The sequence below is a fragment of the Podarcis pityusensis genome (assembly GCF_964106645.2).
Source record: "Podarcis pityusensis genome assembly, chromosome: 18".
Taxonomy (NCBI): Eukaryota; Metazoa; Chordata; class Lepidosauria; order Squamata; family Lacertidae; genus Podarcis; species Podarcis pityusensis.
The window spans coordinates 304,403-325,855 of NC_138043.1; the positions used below are offsets into that span (position 1 = coordinate 304,403).

At 55.4% G+C, this 21,453-nt stretch overlaps 3 protein-coding genes across 8 annotated transcripts in view; 1 reads left to right on the plus strand and 2 right to left on the minus strand.

Moving 5' to 3' along the window:
• MYO9B (myosin IXB) overlaps nt 1-6,871 on the plus strand; it is a gene marked incomplete at its 5' end in the record, with an annotated part of 34,469 nt that extends 27,598 nt beyond the window's left edge. For 4 of the 6 annotated variants that reach the window (XM_080988703.1, XM_080988702.1, XM_080988704.1 and 1 more), the window contains 13 exons: nt 45-221; nt 564-605; nt 777-888; nt 1,053-1,126; nt 1,328-1,520; nt 1,750-1,878; nt 2,260-2,365; nt 2,795-2,926; nt 3,412-3,535; nt 4,339-4,386; nt 5,269-5,402; nt 5,653-5,792; nt 6,181-6,871. In XM_080988703.1, coding sequence (XP_080844829.1) covers nt 45-221; nt 564-605; nt 777-888; nt 1,053-1,126; nt 1,328-1,520; nt 1,750-1,878; nt 2,260-2,365; nt 2,795-2,926; nt 3,412-3,535; nt 4,339-4,386; nt 5,269-5,402; nt 5,653-5,791 — 1,410 coding nt within the window. In that variant the 3' untranslated portion in view covers nt 5,792; nt 6,181-6,871. The remainder of the gene's footprint in view (nt 1-44; nt 222-563; nt 606-776; nt 889-1,052; nt 1,127-1,327; nt 1,521-1,749; nt 1,879-2,259; nt 2,366-2,794; nt 2,927-3,411; nt 3,536-4,338; nt 4,387-5,268; nt 5,403-5,652; nt 5,793-6,180) is intronic. The other 2 variants (XM_080988699.1, XM_080988700.1) reach the window with 2 other exon arrangements.
• A 386-nt stretch (nt 6,872-7,257) lies between these two features.
• On the minus strand, nt 7,258-12,927 carry ZNF414 (zinc finger protein 414). The gene is given in 8 exon segments (XM_080989073.1): nt 7,258-7,834; nt 8,358-8,516; nt 9,232-9,761; nt 10,375-10,480; nt 10,708-10,815; nt 11,315-11,413; nt 11,693-11,851; nt 11,854-12,927. Coding segments are annotated over 8 exon segments (1,290 nt in total). The 5' UTR covers nt 11,906-12,927; the 3' UTR covers nt 7,258-7,757.
• A 2,120-nt stretch (nt 12,928-15,047) lies between these two features.
• Nucleotides 15,048-20,828, minus strand: LOC308467146 (uncharacterized protein; the record flags this gene model as incomplete). The annotated part of the gene is made up of 4 exons (XM_080988570.1): nt 15,048-16,246; nt 17,306-17,371; nt 18,917-20,454; nt 20,638-20,828. The coding sequence occupies 4 exons, from the start codon at nt 20,826-20,828 to the stop codon at nt 16,167-16,169; spliced, it is 1,875 nt and encodes a 624-aa protein (XP_080844696.1). The 3' UTR covers nt 15,048-16,166.
• Between the last annotated feature and the right edge of the window lie 625 nt (nt 20,829-21,453).

Genomic DNA, 21,453 nt, shown 5'->3' on the forward strand with positions numbered 1-21,453 from the left:
TCGCTGTTAAATGAATAAACTTGCAGCGTGGCCTCTTTCCGCAGAACGGGCAGATCCACGTCGGCTACCAAGACTTGATGGAGAACTACCAGCTGCTTGTGGTCAACATGGCGAAGCAGAGGGAGGAGAAGGAGGTCAAGCTGGTCCTCAACCTCTTCCAGTCCCTCCTCGACGAGTTCGCCCGCAGCTACGCCAAGAAGGAAGACCTGGGGCCAGCCAAGGTCTGTGGCGGCTCTTCCTTCCCTCGTGGGGCCAGCCAGACTTCCCAGGAGAGTTTTGTGGGTGTGGGTCATATGGATCGCTTAGGGATGGAGACCTGTGCCCAGAATATCCTCCCTCTGCCACAGGGGAGACCCCCACCCCTTCCTCCCGTTGGGGCTGTTTTTATTGTCCCCCTCAGCCAGTTTTGACTCTTGGCAGGCCGGATCCTCGGGTAAAAGGGTTGGGAGCTACAATTCCCATCCTTCCTCCCCTAGCTGTGCCGACACTGAGGATGATGGGAAGAGAAAAGAGAGGGGGGAATGATATTTTTTCCTTCTCATTCTCCCCCCGACCCCCAACAGCAGAGCAAGGCTCAGAAGAAGAAGCGGAAACAGGAGCGCGTGGTGAGTGGCATTCCGCCAGTGCTCAGATTCGCTCGACCCTGGTGGCTTAAGTGGGAATAAGGTCCTAGCTCCCCGAGTCCCCATGCTCCTAAGCATGTTAAGAGCGCCGTTCCCTCCGGAGAGAAGTGGCGGAGCCGTAACGCCCCTTCCCTTTGCCTGTCCCGCTTGCAGATCGAAGAGCTGAACGGACACATGTTTGGGAGCTACCAGGTGAACATCCTGCAGTCGTGTGAGCAGTGCTGCTCCTACATCTGGCCCATGGAGAAGGCCTGTCTCTGCCGCAGTAAGTGCGGGGGGGGGCAGAGGGAGGGGCCCACGTCTTTGCCACTACCACCCGCCACCCTCCCTTTCCTTTTACATTTCCGGCACACGTTTGAGCTGGTTCTGCACGTTTTTGCCATTTTACTGGGTGTCACATTCCAACGCTACGCCGTTTCTCTCCTCTAGTCTGCAAGCTGACTTGCCACAAGAAGTGCCTCTGCAAGATCCAGAGTGGATGCATGTCCTCGGCTGGAAAGAAGGTGGGCGACGCACACTCCCCCTGCCCAGGCCCCCCAGGGGTTTGGGGCTGGGTCTCCCATCAGCCACAGGTGGCCCGGCCATGTTAAAGTCCAAAACACTTGAAGGAAGCCTGGTTTAGAGTCTGTCTGTCTGTCTGTCTCTCTCACACACAAATATGCTGCCCCCCTTGGCTCACACTCTGCCCCCTCTCCCGTTCCCAGGGCGACCACGACCTGGAGCCCCGCCACTTTGGGGTGGGTGTCGCCGCCCTGACCAGCGAGAAGAACTCCGTCCCCGTCGTCATGGAGAAGCTGCTGGAGTACGTGGAGATGCACGGCCTCTACACGGAAGGCATCTACCGGAAGTCGGGCTCAGCCAACCGCATGCGGGAGCTGCGGCAGGCCCTCCAGGCGGGTAAGCAGCAGCTTTCCCAGGGGGCTGTCAGGGACCGTGCTGAGGAGGAGCGGTGGGAGCCTCCCCCTGCTCTGGATCCAGACCCTGAGTCTTCCCAGGAGCAGGAGGACAGTACAGTGGTACCTTGGTTTACAAAGTTAATCTGTTCCGGAAGTCCGTTCTTAAACCACAGCGTTCTTTTCTAATATCACCCACCTTCCCTCCTTCTTCTATTTCTCCTCCTCCTCAGACCCAAACTCGGTGCGGCTGGAGAATTACCCCATCCATACCATCACCGGGATCTTCAAGCAGTGGCTGAGGGAGCTTCCCGACCCCCTCATGACCTTCGCCCAGTACCACGATTTCCTGCGGGCCGTGGGTGAGTTTCCGAGGGCCGGGCTGTGAGTCTGTGTGAGAGAAAGTGCCCCTCCATCCTTAAACATTAATTAATTTCAGCAGAGTCCCTCGGTTTCATAAGCCATTCCTCCTTCGCTGGTGGTATTCCTTCTTCTGCATATAAAGTTCTAGCGTACATAAATAAGTCAGCTTTTTGGGACTCCTGTCCCCGTTTTTTGTAGCAAAAAGGCTTCAGGTCTTTTTTAGGAATTATCCGTTTAAATATCCTTTTCAATTGGCAGAACCTCCATCTTCAGCTCTGCCGCTCTGAGCACCTCTTGTGGGTGGGCGGCAGCAGCGGGCGAGGGGCTCCCTTGCCTGTGGGCCCCCATGCTCTGCTCTTACCTTCCCCCTCTCCCCACAGAGCTCCCGGGGAAGCAGGAGCAGCTCTGCACCATCTACAGCGTCCTGGAGCAGCTCCCGCAGGCCAACCACGACACTCTGGAGCGACTGGTCTTCCACCTGGTCAAGTAAGGACACCGCGCACCCCCCACACGCTCCGCGTCCCCCCACCCCCGTGTGTAGCCACAGCTCCACAATATTTGCACGCGCATCTGAAATCCCAAGAGGGATGTCACTGACTTTGTGTTTGTCCTGCTTTTCGGACGATCTTTTTCCAAAGTCACTAAGCGTGGGTTTCTAAACGAGAGAGGAGTCGCAGCGTCAGGCTTGCAGAACTCAAATAACCAGGCACACGAGGAAAGAGGGAGGGGAGGGAGAAGGGCGAGGAGGGAGATGCGTTTCCAAACTGGGAGCAAAGTAGTGACCTCTTAAGACAGCATTATCCTCCCACTGGGGCCAGCAAAAGACGCTGGCAGCATCCACAGGGACCGCCAATGTGTCCTTTCTCTCTCTCTCTCTTTTCCAATATGTAATTTCTCTCTCTCTCTGTGGCACAGGGTGGCCCTAGTGGAGGACTTCAACCGCATGTCTCCCAACGCCCTGGCCATCGTCTTCGCCCCTTGCCTCTTGCGCTGCCCCGACACCTCGGACCCCCTCACCAGCATGAAGGACGTCTCGAAAACCACCATGTGAGTGAGCCCAGGGGAAGCCAGGCCTGGAATTAGCGGGGCAGGTGGAGCAGCGCTCATCGATGCTTGGCAGGGGACCCGAAGGGTCCTCTCGCCTCCTTTGCTCCCACAAGGCCTTTCGTGAGCTGCTGCCCCATAGAGACCTAGCCCCGCTCCTCCCCTACACATGCTCCTGCGCTGGGAACTGGTTTCCGTTTTGTGACCCAGCTGCCTCCCTCCTGTGAGGCTGTAGAGCCTGGATCAGTCCCTCCTGGAAGGGCGAGGATGATCTGCCTAGGGAGAAAACGGAGGTTGGCTTGTGTGCCCCTCGCCTGTGACCACCCACCCACACGGAGAATGCAGGGTCTCCTCTGCCCTCCCATTGCACCCCCTCCCATGTACACCCCTCCTCTTCCTCTCCCACCCACGCCGCCAGAGGTCTCTTGAGAGGGGGTTAAGCTCCCCACCAGCCTCTCGCCCTCCCTCTCCCTCTCCTCTGCCCCCAGCTGCGTGGAGATGATCATCAAGGAGCAGATGCGCAAGTACAAGGTGAAGATGGATGAGATCTGCCAGCTGGAGGCTGCCGAGAGCATCGCCTTCCGACGGCTCTCCTTGCTGCGGCAAAACTCGGTAAGCTGTTCCCCGACAAAAGCCTGCCTGTGGATTGCCTGGCGGGGTGGGGAAGTGGCTTGTGAAGTGTGAGCCACTGCCAGTCCCAAAAAGGAGCTGCTGGTCTGAGTGGGCACGGCCGCTGGCCCCCTCCAGGAGTTCAGGACATCCAAAGAGCCCTGCAGCAGAGTCAGGCCCAAATTTACAAATTTAGAAAAAGAAAACCCTGCCAAAAGCTTATTAAGATAATGCACTTCCTAGTGTGACATCCATAGAAGAGACCCATTAAAATAAATGGATGTGACAAACTTAGCTCCATTCATGTCAGTGGGTTTACTCGGAGCGTAACTGATTGGGATACAACACGGATTGGCTGGATTGGGGCAGGTCTTCCTCACCGCCAAGGGTCCCTGCTCTGCAGTACACCTGCGTCATGACTAGTTTTTCAATGTGTTTTTATTGCTCCTTTTTGTAATTGGTTGCGCTCCTGTTTCAGTTCTCTGGGATTCAGATTGCAACACCAGCATTGGGAGTAAACAAAGTAAAAATGTTTCCTTCGTTCCCACTATCACATCTTTGCGTGCGCCTGTTGCAATTTGAATTCTGCGGGGAAGGAAACGAAAGGAGCTGCGGAAATAGATTTAGAAACCGTCCTGCGTCGAGCACAGCACGTTGCAATTGCTGCGGCAGGCAGGCAGGTTGCGAAGCGGCTCCGCCGAGGCCACGCTGACAATTTTGCAACTGATTCAAGGAGAGTCCGGAAAGAAATTGTGCGCCTCTGACGTTTGTGAGTGTGGCCATCGTCTCTTTCTCCCTTTTTCTAGCTATGGCCTGTAAAACTTGGGTTTTCCTCTCCCCGCAAGGGAGCGCCGGTAGGTAGACACTCTCTCAGTGCATGACAAGTGGTGTGTGTGTGTGTGTGTGTGTGTTCCCCCGCTTTCTCTTTGACGGCCACACAGCATGACCCCCAAAGCCAGAAAAGGCGACTTTTCAGAGCCGTTTTGTTTTTTAACCTGTACCGCATGCTGCGTGGCTGCACGTATCCCGAGTTACAACAGTCGTGTCCAAATTGTGGTTTGCGGGGAGGTTGTAAAGCTATGCTTCTCTTTCAGAAAATAGAAACTGCTGCAAGTCTTCTCAGGGCTGCCTTGGAAGTCACCCCCACTCTTTCTTTCTTTAAAAAAAGGATTTCACACTAACACCTGACGTTCTATTCATATATACAGTCATATATATGTGCCTTTTATTATAATTAAAGTAGCATACGCTGGCTGGCTTGTGTCTGCTTGGTGGCAAGGGAAGAAGGTTCTTTGCACATGGGCAGAAGCAGCCTTTAATGCTGTGTCGGGCGTCCATCCGTCCCCCAATCTCACGGTGTGTAAGAACAAACATTCCTGGATACACAGGAAGCTTGGAGCAGGCTGTGAGGCTACTGAAACCTTTGGGGTTCTCCTCCCAGTTCAGCCTCACCACAGCCCTGTGAGGTAGACCCAAGAGTGGCCCGTCTACCTGCGCTGCCCCCAGATCTTCCTCCTGCCTCCTCAGTGCCCTTTCCGCACTGCACCGGTTGGTTTTGCCGCCTGGGAAAACCCGGCGAGCGTCAAATTGCCCACCCAAAGGGTGCTGCTTCGTGTCTCATTGCAACCCTGGAGGAGGCTTTTCGGTTGGACAGGCTTTGAAGGACCCTTTGCCTCCTTCCTGGCCCAGAACAGACACCAGACCTTGCTTTCTCCCCCCCCCCCCATTCCTTCCAGAGCAAAGGCTCCCCAGAGGCTGGGTCAGACGATGGCACTGCGGCGAAACTGGGCGCTATCCCGGAGGGAGAGGAGACGGACAACCGGGAGAAAGAGCTGTTGATCGAGAGGATCCAGTCGATCAAGGAGGAGAAGTGAGTGGCAGGCCCCCGGGGGGAGCGGAGGGGGGTTGGCTGGGAGCCAGAGGAGGAGTTTCCCTCCCAGCTGCCCTGGCATTTTGGGGGCAGCGATTGCCACAGCAATCTGGAGGTCCCATTAAGAGAGAGGGAAACTTTTTTCCACGCCACGCAGAGCTTTGTGAGCAACTCTGACGCCGCCCCTTCCTTGCCTTTTCTCCTCTGGGAGCGTGGTGAGCATGGCCCTCCCGTTCTCTCTCCGTCACAGGGAAGACATCACCTACCGATTGCCAGAGCTGGACCAGAGGGGCTCCGATGAGGAGAACCTGGACTCGGAGACGTCGGCCAGCACCGAGAGCCTGCTGGAGGAGCGAGGGGGCCGCCCGGACCCCGACAGCCAGTATTAAGGTGCCTGCTTCTGCTTTCCGGGGAACCTGCCTCGGACTGAGCCCACCCCCTTGGCCCACCCGGCTCAGCGCTGGCAGCAGACGTCCGAAGGCAGGAGGAGCCCTTCCCATCACCAACATGGCGCTGCCCTGGGGTTTGGAGCTGGGACGTTCCCTGACCGCCTCCCCTTCAAACAGGAACACAATTCTGGTCCTCATGCCTTCTGGTGCACCAGTGGTGTCCACACTGGCTGGGATTTTAGGCAGGGGGCGTTCTCAGGCCCCGCCACCGAGACCTCCTCCAGCAACCCGCTGGGCGGTGCGGTGCCACCCTGCCCGTCGTTTCTGAGATATTTCTTGGATGGCACCGGCTGCTCACAGCCCCTTGTGTCCCCGTTCTCTCTTTGAAGGAAGCGGTGAGCCCCTTGCGCCCGGTGCCTCCCCCCACCTGCCAAAGACGCGGCCGGATCGCCAAGCACCCTGGTCTTCCCCGCCGGGGCAAGACTGCCCCCCACCCCCTCTGCCTCCGGGCGGGAGCTGCCGCCTCCTCCGCTGCTGCTGTTGCTGCTCCAGGAAGGGCCACTGCTGTGAACTGCCAAGGTCCAGCCGCTTCTCTGCAGCCCTGGACCCCAGGACCCGGGGTCTGGCTGGACATCTCCTCCACCCTCCTGATTCTCTGGATCACCAGCAGGTCTCTGGCAAGCCTGGCTCCAGAGCTGCCCCACAAGGAAAGTTCTCCTGGCCCTCTGCCTACAGATGAGTCCCGTCCTCGGAAAAGGAGCTGGCGATTTTGAGCAGCCTGGGGAAACGGCCTTAGCACTTCTCCTCTTCCCCAGTCCATGGTGCCTTGCCCACCCTTTCTCCCGACAGACTCCGACCGGACCCCTCGGAGGGGAGTCGGGGGGCAGAGAGACGCCCCCCCCTTTCCATTTCGCATCCCCTTCCTCCGTCCTGTCTGAGGACTTTCCAAGTGGTTTACAAGAACTGTTGGGTTTGTGTTTTGTTGTTGTTTTTGTAATAACGCTTTGAACAGAGACCAAAAAGAAGACGAGATGCATCGTTGTTCATATTAAAACCGTGCACTTTTTTGAGAGAGGAGAAGGGAGTCTGAGTCGTTCTTGGCAGCGGGACGGAGGCGGCTCCCTGACCGGCTCAGGGCTGGACTCTGGGAGTTGGCCAAGGCTGGGGGGGGGGGCGCTTGTGGGCTCCCCCCTTCATCCCTGCAGGAGCAGAGAGAAGGCTTCTGACCGCAGACCTCACTCCTCGCACTTCCACACCTTGAATCTTGAGCAGTTTCTCTCTGTGTGTGTGAGTAGCGGGGTGGGGAGGGTTGCTTAAATCTAACAAAACGGGGTTTTTAAAAACAAAGAATGTTCCTTGCCCCCCCACCCGGCAAGAGGTAGGTGTATTTGTTTGCCTTTGTCACTGCCTCCCCCTTGAAAACAGGCCTCAAAAGACACACCCCAAGACAAGAAGGCTCGCTCACATTATCTGTACAATTCCCATTTTATTTCTGGTTTTTTGTGTTTTTTTGCAAAAGCAGCAAATAGCCCGCTATAACAAACCTGAGCAAACCTGATCATCGGCTTTAGGGAAGGAGGGGCTGGAGGTGTCCTCACCAAGAGAACGGGGGGGGGGGGGGATGAGCATTTTGCCTTTAAAGCAAGAGAAACCTTTTTTTTGGGGGGGAGGGAGAAAAAAGAGGGAAGAAGAATGCACCGGAAAAAGTTCTAGATTAAATTAATATCAATAATAATTAAATTTCAACCCCCTTCCCATCAAACACCATCCATTTGTGCGCACGCATTCTGGGGGGGGGGGGGGGTTGGAGAGGAAAGACTTCCTGGGGGTGTCTGCACCCTCTACCCCTTTTTTGGGGGGTGGGGAGGAGCCAGGATTCCCCCACCATCCTTACTGCACCTTAAAAGGGGGGATGAAGATGGTGATGGTGACAAAACGGGGGGGGGGGGTCAGCACCGTGGAAGCCTCACAGCGGGGAGAAGAGGGTGTTCTCCACTTCCGGCGTCAGTCTGGGGTGGAACGAGGGGAGCCCCACCCCAAAGTCTGGTGGAGGAAAGAGGAAAATAGGGGGAAGCATCAGTTGTTGTTTTTAAGGGACATTTAAAATCCATCACAAAGCAAAACTTGTCTGTTGCAGAAACGCAGAACTGATAAAAACTGCAAAAAAAACCCAAGAGATGGAGTCAAATCGCCTTGGCTAAACTGGGCGCTCCCCAGCTAGAGATGGTTGGACTACAACTCCCAGTGCGCATAGCCAGGTCAGTGAGAAGCCCCTCCGGGCGCTGCAAACTACAGTTCCCCTCACCTCCGCCTGATGGGAGTTGTAGCCCAACCTCCACGGTGTCCGACGTTACATCCCAGCATTGGCCAAACTCGAGTAGACCCCTGGGCTCTGCTCTGAGTAGGATTTGGGGAAACCGGGTGCTGCCGAACTACAACTCCGGGGGCAACGGGAGCTGTAGTCCTGAGCGGGGGTCCCCCGCGCCTGCCAGGCAACCCAGCCACCTCCTGTGCCACCCCAGGTGCCGGGGACAAAGGGAAGGTCCCCCGCCAGCCCCCCGCTCACCCATTTCTCCATCCAGGCGCCCGGGCGGGGAGGGGTTCTTGCGGTGGTCCTCGACGTGCTGGGTGACCTCCTCCCGCGACGCCGTCGAGTAGGAGCACTGCAGGCAGTTGTAGCGCCCCCGCGTGTGCTCCCACACAATGCGGCTGTTGGAGGAGTGCCCTGCGGGGCGCAAAAAAAGAGAAGGATCAGCCCCGGAGCAAACTGACAAATACGCTTAAGAGGAGATGGAAACCTGCGCCAGCTTCCTAAATATCTGGGGAGGTTTCTCTCCAGGGTGGATTTGATTTAAATCAAATTGATTGATTTAAATCAGGGGTCAGCAAACTTTTTCAGCAGGGGCCTGGGTCCACTGTCCCTCAGACCATGTGGGGGGGGGCCAGAAAAAAAATGAATGAATTCCTATGCCCCACAAATAATCCAGAGATGCATTTGAAATAAAAGAACACATTCTTCTCATGTAATTGAGAAGGTGATTGGGTTGGATCCGGCCTCGGGCCTTAGTTTCCCTACCCATGGTTTAAGAATTGTGAAATAATACAGATTACATATATTTCGTTAGAACATTATGAGCCACGTGTTGCCTGTTATTGCTTAAAGCACTTTCTCTGCAGCATCTTGCCTGACTGCAGCTTCCGAATCGAGCGGAGCCTTACAGAGAGCACCCTGCCGTCAGAGTGAAACATTTAAGGGCAGTTCCCAAACCTCTCAAGTATTCCCGCCCCCTGGTGCAGTCATGAGGACTAGAAACGTGGATTAGGGCCATCTCAAATCTGAGCAAATTGGGCACAGTCGTTGGACTGGCAGACAGGTAACGATGGGGGGGGGGCAGAGAGACCCTCCTGGGGCGAGGGGGGGGGGAAGGTCTTCCGCTCACCCTGGCTTTTCTTCCAGACGGCGTTGGAGATGGGGAGTCCCTGTCCCGGCAGGAACGGCCGCAGGCGGCTCTGGACGGCGGCGGGAGGCAAGGTGTAGCTCCCCGGATGGACGTAAGGCAGGAAGGGTCCCGGGAGCGTGTGGGGAGCCGGCCCCGGAAACCTGGCCAGGGGCGGCGGGGGTCCGAAGAGGGAGGGCTCCAGCAGAGGGAAGGCGTGGGGCCCCGGGGGCAGGGCGGGCAAGGGCCCCAGGGGGCCAGCAGGGAACGGGTCGGGGGCCGCCGCCGGCGCCTCCATCTCGCCGGGGAGGATGGCTTCCTTCCTGAGCTGCTGGATGACCGTCTGCAGTTTGGGGAGGACCTCCAGCAGCTTCCCAGGGGGCTCCTTTTCCGGGAGGGGCTTCTCCGGCGCCAGGGGCGGGGTGGTGGCGGCAGCAGCGGCAGCACCGGCGGCGGTTCCGGCGGAGGAGCAACTGTGGAGGTGCTTGAAGAGGGACCGGTACGTCCGGAAACGCGTCATGCAGTTCTCGCACCTGTAGGGGGGGGACAGGTTGCAGGGGGTTGGGATGGAGGACCTCTGGAGGGCCCGTTCCCACACGCTACACCCATCTTTTGATTCTGGAGGTTGGCGGCTCAATCCCAGCTGCTCCAAACAGGGAGGATTGAGAAACGGGTGTACGGGGAGGGGGGGCCTCCATCGCCCACGCCTTCGGGCAGCTCCTGACATCATCATCATTATTATTATTACTACTATTTCATCGCCCATCTGGCTAAATTGCCCCAGCCACTCTGGGCGGCTTCCAACACACACAAAATTAATAATAAAACATCAAACCACAACAATCGGATCCTATATAAAAAGCCACAACGACTTTAAAATAAACAGCTTATACCAGATAAAGCTATGTGCGATAATGCGTTAGAATCCCATAGTAAACGCCAAAATCAATCGCCGGCAAGTAATTAATTAGGCAGTATGCATGTATTATAATAAAGAAGGACTCTTCTGTCATGGATAGAAATAGCAAATCGCAATGCATAAAATACCAGGGGAAAAACTGAGCTTTGGGAGTAGATTTACTTGGCCCCCTCTAGATCCTGCCCTTCATCATCATCATCATCATCATCATAAGAATATGGCCTTACTTGAAGTAGCGGTTGGGCTTGTAGTGCACCTTTATGTGTTCCATGAGAACTTGCATGTTGGGGAAAGATTCCAAGCAGCCCGGGGAGGAACAGCGGAAAATCTTCCCTGGGAAAAGGAGAGGCAGCTGGGATCATTCGTTCTACAAGCCCGTTTCAATAGCCTTGCTTTTCACCTTCTGATTCTTTTCCATCGTTACAATTTTTCTCTGTTTTATTTTCATTTTGAAAAATGAAAAAACTTTACACATGCCCCCCCCCTCAAATAGTTACTGCGGTGGAAAGTGTGAGGGAGCAAAGGCAGCTTGAGATCTCCCCCCCCCCCCCCGGACTTACCCTCCACCGACTGTGTGGGCCGATAATGAACCCGAATGTGATCCAGCAGCTCCTTCATGCTGCGGCAGGCCAGGCGGCAGCCGTCCCCAGAGCACTGGTAGCGTCTCCCTAGGGCGAGGCAAGAGAATTAGCTGAAGGGGGCTGGGCTGGATGACCCCTGGGGGGCCCCTTCCAACAATACAATTCCATTATTCTATGATTCAAGAGGCCTTGGCAGCCCCGCCTGGAGCAGCTCACAGCCCCATGCCTCTATTTTCCCTTTCTGTGAAATGGGAACAACCGACACACGTCCTCTCTAGGGCAAAAGACACATCGACCGAAAGGATCCATAGGAAACTGGGAATCCTGTTCGGCGCGAGGGCCGTGTTCCCCTCCCTGGATAATCTTCCAAGGGCCTCTTGGCAGTGGTGGGGGGCCGGAGGAAAACGTAGGCAAAGCTCTTAGCCTGGGACAATGTGGGTGTTGTGCAGCAGAGCCGGGGAGGAGGGGCAAGGTTCTCGGCCCCACCTTTGGGGAGAAAGGAGAGGGGGCCACCCCCAAACTAGGCCCCGTGCGCCCCGTTCCTTAGCCCCCCTGCTAAAAAGGGCCACCCCGGCCTCCAGCTCACCTGGGGGTCTCCTCTTGGGCAGCCGCAGGTCCTGCTTCCGCCCCCCGCCGCTCGGCGTGGGGTGGCTGTGGGTCGCCGAAACCCCCGAATTGGCCGGGCCTAGGAAGAAGAGACGTCATTGGTAGCTCCCTCTGGGCTGGGGATTGCGGCAGGGTCCCTGCTGGGCTTGTGAAGGGCCCCCCCTCCAGCTCCACACACCCCAGGCATCTCCGGGTAGGGATGGGAATCCCCCCCCCATGTGAATTGCTGCCAGTCCGTGCAGACAGTACAGAGCAAGATGGACCAAGGCCACTTCCTTGAGCCTTCATGAGGACTAGAAAGTTGGCTTTGGGTTTTTTTTGGGGGTGGGAATAGGCCTGATTTCCCTCCCCTACTCACCCCCCAAAGAGGCCACGGGAGAGGTCACCAGCGGCGGGGGCCCCTCTTCCTTCTCCGCTTTGCTCCTGGCGCGGCTGGGGGGGGACGCCCGAAGGTCTTGGGGTGCAAGTGGGGCATCAGGTGGCAGCGTCTTCTCCTGGCCGGAGGGGTGAAAAGGGGCAGCTGGTTATTATTATTATCCCAAATAGGAGAGGAAAGATTGCTTCTTTGCATTCTTGAATTGATTGAGAGTGAATTTCGCCCCCCTTACAGTGAATTCATTACAGTCACAATATATTCCTTTATTTGGGTTTTTAAAAACTGGCCGTTGGGGTTTTTTAATCCACTTTTTGCAGCTCTTGCGGGGAAGTGGTGGTCAGATCAAATCATGAAGGGCAAAACCATTATAAATTAGCATTGATAAACCATCTAAAGAGCGTTTCTGGGCTAAAGGGATATTTGAAGAAGTTGGGCTGGGTTTGACTTTTGGACGCCAAACAGACATCGGGTTTTTCTGGCTGACCTGATTTCCTATTCAGACAGGCGGGGGTTTTGCTCTTGATCTTGGCCTCTTATTTGGGGGAAGAGACAATGCAAACAAAATGATGATGACGACGAGCCTTTAGAGGATTGAGGGGAACATGCAACCAAAATCAGAATCTCCCTCTCAAAAGCGGGTTGTTTTGCAAAACTGCATAAACAGGAGCAAGGTTCCTTTTTGGCGGTGAATGAGAAGCCAAAATTTGTCTCAAAAAGCTGCTTTCGTTTTATTTTTCCCCTGGCAGCCTTCAGTCATCAGCACTGATGTCCGCTAACCAACATGCAGGCCTTTTTTTTGAGATTTGAATATATATATATATTTAAAGTCCACAACAGCTTTGCAAGGTAGGGCGTCCCAAAAGCCCCTTTGCTGGAGGAAGACAAGCAAAGATTTGTAGGCCTTTTGTCTACAGAACATGCCCCGCGCTCAAATATTGCTGGCAGTTGTGTTCAGGCAAAATATTACCTTCTGTTACTACTGCTATTATTATTATTATTATGAAAATTTATACACCGACCTTCAAACAAAAGTAAATAAACGAAAACAAAACAAGTTGGGAAGCTTTTAATATTTGATTATTGTATTTTAATATTTTGCTGGAAGCCGCCCAGAGCGGCTGGGGGAACCCAGCCAAATGAGTGGGGTATAAATAATAAATTATTATTATTATTACTACTACTACTATGAACATTCATAGACCAACCTTCAAACAAAAGTAAATAGTTAAACCAAAACAACAAAACAATAATCCCACATGCACACCCCAGTAAAAAGTTGTATAAATCGGCTGTTGAAATTCAGGCAAGGGCTGTGATCCTCAGTGGTTAGAGCACTTGCCTTGCGCAGTGAAGCCGCTCGGGGGGCATCTCTGAATTAAAACCAGCCCTTTCTTCCCACCCATGAAACCCCCTGGAAACCTGGGTTTATTCTGAGCGGGTGCTTGGCATGCAGAAGGCCCCGGGTTCGGATCCTGGGCACGGCTGCCGGCCAGTGCAGACAGCATGGGCCTAACATTGCAAGCCGGTTTGGTGTGTTCTGGGCAGCGACGTCCCCCTTTTCCTGCCCGGCTCCACTCTCCCCCTGTGCACGTGTGAAGGGGCCCAACTCGCGTGTCTGGCTCTGGGCATTGTTATTATGCAATCGCTGCAGCCCCTCCAGGAGAGGAGGGGGTTCAAAGAGGACCTCCCCCCCCCGATCTTGCCAAGGGGGCCAAAAGAGCCTTACCATCTCGGGGGCCGGGGATCCCCCCTCGGCCCGCCGCTGCTTCTCTCCGCTGCGCTTTTCCAAGGGGCGGATTTCCAGCTGCCGCTTCCTCCTCCTCGCGCAGCATCCAAGGCGGCCCAGCTGCTACCTTGTAGCCATCTTGACGCAACTGTCGCGAGATCGGAAGTCCGGGGCGGGGAGGGAGGGAGGGCGCCCCCAGTGGCGCCAGAGGGAAAGGCAGCTCCCTGCCCAGAGCCGACGCAAGGCTCAGGGCCAAATTTCTTTCCTTTTCTTCTCTCTTTCTCTCCCTTTATCTCTGTTTTTTTCTCTTTTCTTTTTATCTTCCCTCCTTCCTCCCCTTTCCTATCTCATTCTATTTCTCTTTTTATCTTCCTTCCTTTTTTCCTTCTCTTCCTCCCTGCCCTTTCCTTCTCTCTCTCTCTCCCTTCCTTCCTTCCTCCCCTTTCCTTCTATTTTTTTATCTTCCTCCGTCCCCACTTTCCTTCTCTATCTTCCTTCCTTCATCCCTCCTTTTCCTCTCTATTTTTTTTATCTTCCTACCTTCCTCCCCCTTGCTTCTCTCTCCCCCTCCCTCCCTCCCCTTTCCTTCTTTCTCTCACTCTTTCTTTCTCTTTTTCCCTTCCTCCCCTTTCCTTCTCTATTTCTTTTTATCTCCCTCCCTCCCCTTTCCTTCTTTCTATTTCCTTCTCTTATCTTTTTACCTTCCTTCCTCCTTTCCTTTCCTTTCCTTTCGTTTCGTTTCCTTTCCCTTCCCTCTTTCTCTCTTTTTACACTCCTTTCTTCCTCCCTCCCCTTCTCTCTTTTGGGTCCCAATAGGAATCTTTCAGGCATTCCACAAAAAGGGCTTTTATGGCTTGAAAATACAGGGAAGCTCTGTTTAAAATAGCTTTTGTTAAGAAACCAGAAGGCTTTTTTATTAGGAATTACATGTACCAACATCTCAAAGGAGCAGAAGAGACTTTTCATGTATGGAACAACGGCCACCCGGATGTTATTAGCCCAGAACTGGAAAGAAAATAAAAGTCCCTACCAGAGAATAATGGCAAATCAAGATGATAGACTATGCCAAGATGGCAAAACTCACTGGAAAACTCAAGAGACAAAGAGGATAAAAACTTTATAAAATAATTTATAAGGTTTTTAGGAGACCACTGAAAGCAGATGGAAACAAGAGCAGGATTTTGACTCACTTGTAGTGCCAAAATTATTGCGGATAATATGGCCTGATACAAAAATTGGCGTCTGGATGAATATGCAGTTTTAGATGCTTAAAATGGGACCCCACGGAGAGGAAGAGGAGATGGGGAGAATCTCTTTTATACCGATTTGTTTTTGCAGTTTGTGTTTGTATATATTTTGCATTTGTAAAACCAAGAAGAATTCATTTCAAAACAAAAAGAAAAGAAAAAGAAAATACAGGGAAGCGCAGAGACAGGCAGGCCAATTCCAGGCGAGACGCTTAACCGTTTCGTGGGCAAACACCCCCTTTGCCCCTCATCCTTCTTCCAACATCCCAAAACGACAGCCATGATTCCAATGTGATTCTATTTTAATTGGAGGGGGGGCGTGTTTCCTGGTGCGATGGGGAAGCATTAAACGAAAAGACATGGCTTGTGAAGACAAAAGAACATTTATTCAATTAGAGAAGGTCCCCAGAAACAGACTTCCAAGGTCTTGCTCCAGTTCCGATCGCCACTTCGGTTGCAAACCGATAAGGAATTGGTTGGTTCCCCGGGACTCTCTTTGCAGGAATCCATCAAACGTCCTTCAGGGAACAGAGCAAACGTGGTCCTCTTAACCTGGGGGGGTCTCCTCTCGGACCTCAGCCGTCGGGATGTGGTTTCTTCAGCCAAGCAGCCGATTTCGGGTGGAGGAGGAAAAAAAGAGAGTCCGCCAGAGATCCGACACTGGAAAACCATCGGCCAAAAAAGAAAAAAGTCCCATGGGTCTGTTTCCTGCCCCCAGGTGAAAACTTTTTGTTGAGGGGGGAAGTAGGCAAAAAAATATATGAACCCAGCTGGAACTCCCTGCCACAAGACGCCTCCGTCAGGAAACAAAAATGCAGGAAAGCCCAAGAGTTGAAAAGGCTGCCCCCTTCTGTTGCGAGGCAAAAGGCCTTTAAAAAGGAGGGGTCTGGGTTTTCCTGCTGCCAGCAAGCACCCCCCGCAAAAAACCACAGAAAATATTCAACAACAACAAAATCAAGTTCAAACAGAAACAGTTTTGCACTGTTGGGAGAAAAAACTTCTTGTAATGGAAGGAAGCTATGTCTTCTCTCTGAAAACCAAGAGGCCTTTCACACAAAGGGGGGGGGGCTTGCAATAAAACGCCCCTGCTTGAGCTTGCGCCCCCCCGGGGGGGCAGAGAGTCTTGCTGCAGAGTCAAGAGAGGATTGGAAGAGCCGTGTTTAAAAGTGTTGTCTTCTTGGCTCCATTCTGCCCTGTGACCCCCCAACTGCTCAATGGTGGCCCTGCTTGGCTTGCCAAGGGACAGACTCTTGAGCAGGCAGGGGGGGCAAGTGCGGGGGGGGGTCTCTTCCGTCGAGAGGAACGGTCCGCTTCCGGCTTCCTGGCCCCTCTGCTCCCCCTCTCTGTTGCAAAAATAGTTCCCTCTGCCCCTGGTAAGTTCCTTCTGGGTGTCTGTGGGGCCAGTTAAGCCCCTGAGTAAGGGGGGGGGGGGAGTTTGGCAAGCGGGCACCATTGGTTTTTCCGCCGCCCCGTCCCCGACCGATCAGGAACCGAAGTCGGACCAGTTCAGCGCATGGTCCTGCTGGGTCTCAGGCAGGGAGCTATCTGTGCCGGCCCAGATACCTAGAATAACAGAATCACAGAGCTGTAGAGGGGGAAGGGGCACCAGCGGTCATCTAGCCCAGCCCCTGGCAGAGAGCCCTCCAACCTCTGCCTAAAACCCGGCAGCGAAGGAGAGTCGGCCACCTCAACCTGCAAAAGGAAACCCCAAACCTGGGATTGAACCCCCAGACTTTGTGTGGGCAAATCACGAACTCCACCGCCACTGAGCTATCCCTGATTGGCGTTCGAAATTCACCATGGGCATTTTGCCGCCTGCGATGGTCATCTGGGGATTCCCGGATCTGGACTGCTTTCACACGCTAACACCCAGATCCTGTAGAATTTTATCAGTTAGATTTTGAATTTCTGGAACCAAAATGCTTTTTCTGGGCAGCCTGAGCAGGAGCGGCGAATGGCGTTAGAGGGCATTGTTGCCTTCGCTTCCCCCTGCTCACCGTTGTGAAGAATATTCCTACGTTATTAGTGGTCTGTGTCACCATTAAGAAAAAGAAGTACGGAGAAAGGAAAAAGGTCAAGGACCCTGGACGGTTAAGTCCAGTCCAAGGTAACTTTGGGGTTGCGGTGCTCATCTCGCTTTCAGGCCGAGGGATCTGGCCTTTGTCCGCAGACAACTTTCCGGGTCATGTGGCCAGCAGGACTAAACTGCTTCTGGCGCAACAGGACACCGTGACAGAAACCAGCGCATGGAAACACCGTTTACCTTCCCAACGCCACAGTTTATCTACTTGCGCTGGTGTGCTTCCGAACTGCTAGGCTGGCAGAATCTGGGACAGAGCAATGGGAGCTCAGCCCGTCGCGGGGATTCGAACCACTGACCTTACGGTTGGCAAGCCCAAGAGGCTCAGTGGTTTAGACCACAGCACAATGTTTAACTGAATCAATCAGTGCCAGGCCATCATTTGAAAATTAAGACTTTAGAGCCATCTGGCATAAAAAAAGAACAACTGCAAGTTCCGTTTTGGCAACTTGGTTTAAGGAGCCGTTTGGTGCTTAGTTTATATATCTCAGCTCCTAGCACCTAATACAAGATGGTGATCATTTGTGCGGGTCGGAGCTCACCTTGTGAGACGGTGTCCGTCTGCTGGAACTCCTCCTTGAAGCAAAGCATTCCACCACCTTGAGTTCCTTGGCGAAAAAGGTTGGGTAGAGATGTAAATAATAATAATAATAATAATAATAATAATAATAATAATAATTAATGGTAGGTAAAAGGTAAAGGACCCAGTCCAAGGCAATTCTGTGGTCGTGGCGCTCATCTCTGCTTTCAGGCCAAGGGAGCCGGCCTTTGTCAGCAGACAGCTTTTTCCAGGACGTGGCCAGCAGGACTAAACTACTTCTGGCACAACAGGACACTGTGATGGAAACCAGAGCGCACAGAAATGCCGTTTACCTTCCCGCCGCAGCGGTACCTATTTATCTACTTGCACTGGTATGCTTTCGAACTGCTAGGTTGGCAGGAGCTGGGACAGAGCAACGGGAGCTCAGCCCATCGCGGGGATTCGAACTGCCAACCTTCCAATCAGCAAGCTCAAGAGGCTCAGTGGTTTAGACCACAGCGCCACCCGCGTCCCTTAATAATAATAATAATACGGCTTGGAATTTGATTCCAGGAAAGACCCTGTTTTGGGCTTCTTGTCTCCCCAAAGCTGTGGGGCAAAAAAATAAAGTTCCCCTGGCTGTTCAACGGGAGGCAACATGCCCCTTCCTCTCTGAAAAAATTAAAAACAGCTGGTCCTCTCAGTGGCCAGCTAAGCCACCTGTGGAAGAAGGCTTAGCAACGAACAAGGACTCCAGTTAAGACACAAGGAGTAGCACCGCCGTGGAACGGGCCACAGGGCTCAGTGCCTTTGGCTACTGCTAGCCAAGGCGTCTTAAAGAAAGGAGCCCCAGGCGCTCTGGGGGTGAGGGAGGCCTACTTGAAATCCACAGAGCTCTTCCACACAGCTGGCACGCTCTTCTTCGGTTCTTGTCAAAGTGGGATTTCAAACTTATATATACTCAGCCCTTCTGGGCTGGTGCTATTCGGCGTTTAAAAGATAAAAGCAAAGGACCCCTGGACGGTTAAGTCCAGTCTAAGGTGGCTATGGGATTGCGGCACTCGTCTCACTTTCAGGCCGAGGAAGCCGGTGTTTGTCCACAGACAGCTTTCCGGGTCGTGTGGCCAGCAGAACTAAACTGCTTCTGGTGCATGGCAGAAACCAGAGCGCATGGAAACACCGTTTACCTTCCCACCAGAGCAGTACCTCTTTATCTACTTGCCCTGGCATGCTTTCGAACTGGTATGTTGGCAGGAGTTGGGGCAGAGCAACAGGAGCTCACCCTGTCACGGGGATTTGAACCGCCAACCTTTCGATCAGCAAGCCCAAGAGGCTCAGTGGGTTAGACCCCTGCGCCACCCTACTAAAATGTGTTTCTGCTCCCAGCATTTCCCTTCTGCCGGGTCTCCAGGGTGTTGGAAGTTGTAGCCCAACCACATCCGGGGAGACTTGGAGGCTGACGGACACGTGCTAAACAGCTAAAAGGCAACGCAACTTCGGAGCTGCCCAGGGCATCCCCAAGCTGGCGTCCCCCAATCTTTTGGACCCCCGTTGGCCCCAAAAGGTCGGGCGAGGGTGGGCACCTACTTGGCGTTGGCCACCAGCGTTAGGGTGCGGTCAAAGGCGGCCTTACCTGCGCCTTGGGGCGGCTGGCCGCTGTACACCTTGCTCCTCCGGCGCTGAGTGCGGGTCCGCTTGTAGGTGGTGTTGTTCTGGGTGAGCTGGGGGAACCTGGCCAGCAGCTCCTTCAGGAGCTGGACCTTGTCCTCGCCAAAGAGCATCCCGTTGCAGTTGCGGCTGGTCATCTTGGAGCAGATGGACTGCAGGCGGGGGTTGATGGCGCGCAGGACCTTGACGCGGCGGTGGAGGGTCAGCCGGGCGCTCAGGCTGCCCAGGAGGCGGAGGAGGCGCTGGGCGCACTCCCGCAATTCCAGGGGGTCCACAGGCACCCGCTTCTCCAGGGCCTCTTCCGCCATCTCGTAGATGCTCATGGCCGGGGCCAGCGTGTCTAGAACCTCGTCCTGGAGCCAGCCCAGCTTCCGGGCTTCGACCAGCTCCGCCCTCTGCCGCGGCGCAACGCCCAGGCTGGCAATGTCGGCGTTGAGGGCGGGCGTCTCGTGGCTCTGGTCGGGCAAGGTGGGGCGCGGGCAGAAGGACATGAGCGTCCTCCTCTGGCGGAGGCTCAGGCAGGTGCAGCACGCCCTCGTCCAGTAGTCCACCACCTCCTGGCACGGCGTCCACTTCTGTGGGGCGGGGCGGGCGCCGTCCGAGCCTGCTGGCACGCCGTCCTCTCCGGCAGCGTCCCACCCCAGCTCCTCCTCCATCTCGGGGGTGCCCTCCTCGGTTCCGTCGGCCGCCCACCCGCTCTGGAAACTGGCGGAGCTGCCCCAGCCGTCGGGGTCTCCGCTCTGGCTGTGCTGCCAGTCGGACCTTGCGGGGCTTCCGCCCCTGGCGAGGGTGGCGGGTTGGTCCTTGGCCCAGTCGGGGTTCCTCCACTGGTCCCCGCCCTGCTCCCATGCCAGCCGCTCCAGGCTGCCCAAAACGCCCCCGTGCTCCGCGCCGCCCCAGGGTGCCTCGTCCCGGGGTCCCTCCTCGGCCTGCCTCCCGCGCCCCCTTTCCTCTTGGCCGGGGCTCTCCCCATGCCTCCTCTCAGCCTCGCCCCACCAGCTCCCACCCCGAGGGGGGCTGCCGGGGGAGCGGGCCCCGTGCCTGGCCGAGTCCCACTCCCCCCAGCCCCGCGGCCTGTGGGGGGCCCCCTGCTCCGGGCTGCTCTGCCTTGGCGGCGTCAGCAGCACCCGCGTCCCCGCTTCCCTCGTGGGGCTGCCCCCCCAGTGGGATTTCCGGGGGGCCTTGGCCGGAGGCGGCTGCTCCCACGAGGGGGGCTCCCTCTCCCGGCTGCCCCACCGGCTCCTCCTGCTAAAGGGGTCCTCCTCCTGCTGCTGGGGGGGCTCTTCTTCCTCTTCCTCATTGGGGGGGCTCCCTCCCTCCCACCGATCCCAGCCCCTCCCCCCTCTGCGAGGACCCCTCCCCCTCCAGGGCTCTTCTTCCTCCTCCTCCTTGGGGGGGCTCCCTCCCCCCCACCGATCCCGGCCCCTCCCCCTCCAGGACTCTTCCTCCTCCTCCTCCTTGGGGGGGCTCCCTCCCCCCCACGAATCCCGGCCCCTCCCCCCTCTGCGGAAACCCCGCCCCCCTCTGCGGAAACCCCGCCCCCCTCTGCGAAACCCCCTCCAGTGTTTGTCTTCCTCTTCCTCCTCCTCCTCCTCCTGGGGGGGGCTCCCTCCCCCCCACCGATCCCGCCCCCTCCCCCTCCAGGGCCCCGCCCAGCCCGGGGGCTCCTCGCGGGCCCCCCAGAACCCCCGCCCTTTGCCCCCCCTCCCGCGGGGCGCCCGGGCCGCCAGCCTCTCCGACTCCCAGCAGACCCGGGGCGGCGGCGGCAGCTCCCAGTCCCACTCGGCGTCCCCCCAGCCCCACGGGTCGTAGGCGTGCGGCTCCGGGGAGCGCCGCTTCCCCCTGGGCGGCTTCTTCGCCTTGAACGAGTCGGCCATGGCTGAAGAAGAAACCCCCCCCGGGGGAAGGCTTTGACCAGAGGACCGGAAGCCCCGCCAGGCAGCACTTCCTGGTTGCCGCGGCAACCGCCTGGCGCGGCCGGAAACGCGGGTCCCGGAAGGGGAGGGGAAAGAGGCATGGAGAGAGCCGGCTAGAGCGTCGCAGCTCCTGGAGGGGGGAAAGAGCGAATTAGCTAGAGCGTCGCGGCTGCTGGAAAAAGGGGATTTGGCAGAAAAGGCGAAACCAGAAATCCAGAGAACCAACTTTTTTATAGATACAAAAAAATGGAAAGATAAATTGCCAGCAGACAAAAACACTGGCAGGATAGGTGTAAAGACCTGCAGTTTTAGAGGAGTCTATATTTAAAGCAGACCAACAAAGGAGGAAATGAAATGAATTCAGATACGCAGAAGATCTTTTTATAAATTTAAGGAACCGCAGAAAGGGGGAATGAAGTCAATTTCTTGAAACTAAAAAAAATGAAATTTAATGAATTTTAAAAAAAAATGAAATAAAGAAATGAATAAACAGAGGCGGAGTGGTGTTCTGCCAGGGGACCCTTGCCTGCGGGTTGGGCTAGATGACCCTTGGAACCCTTTCCAACCCTACAGTTTCTATCAGAGT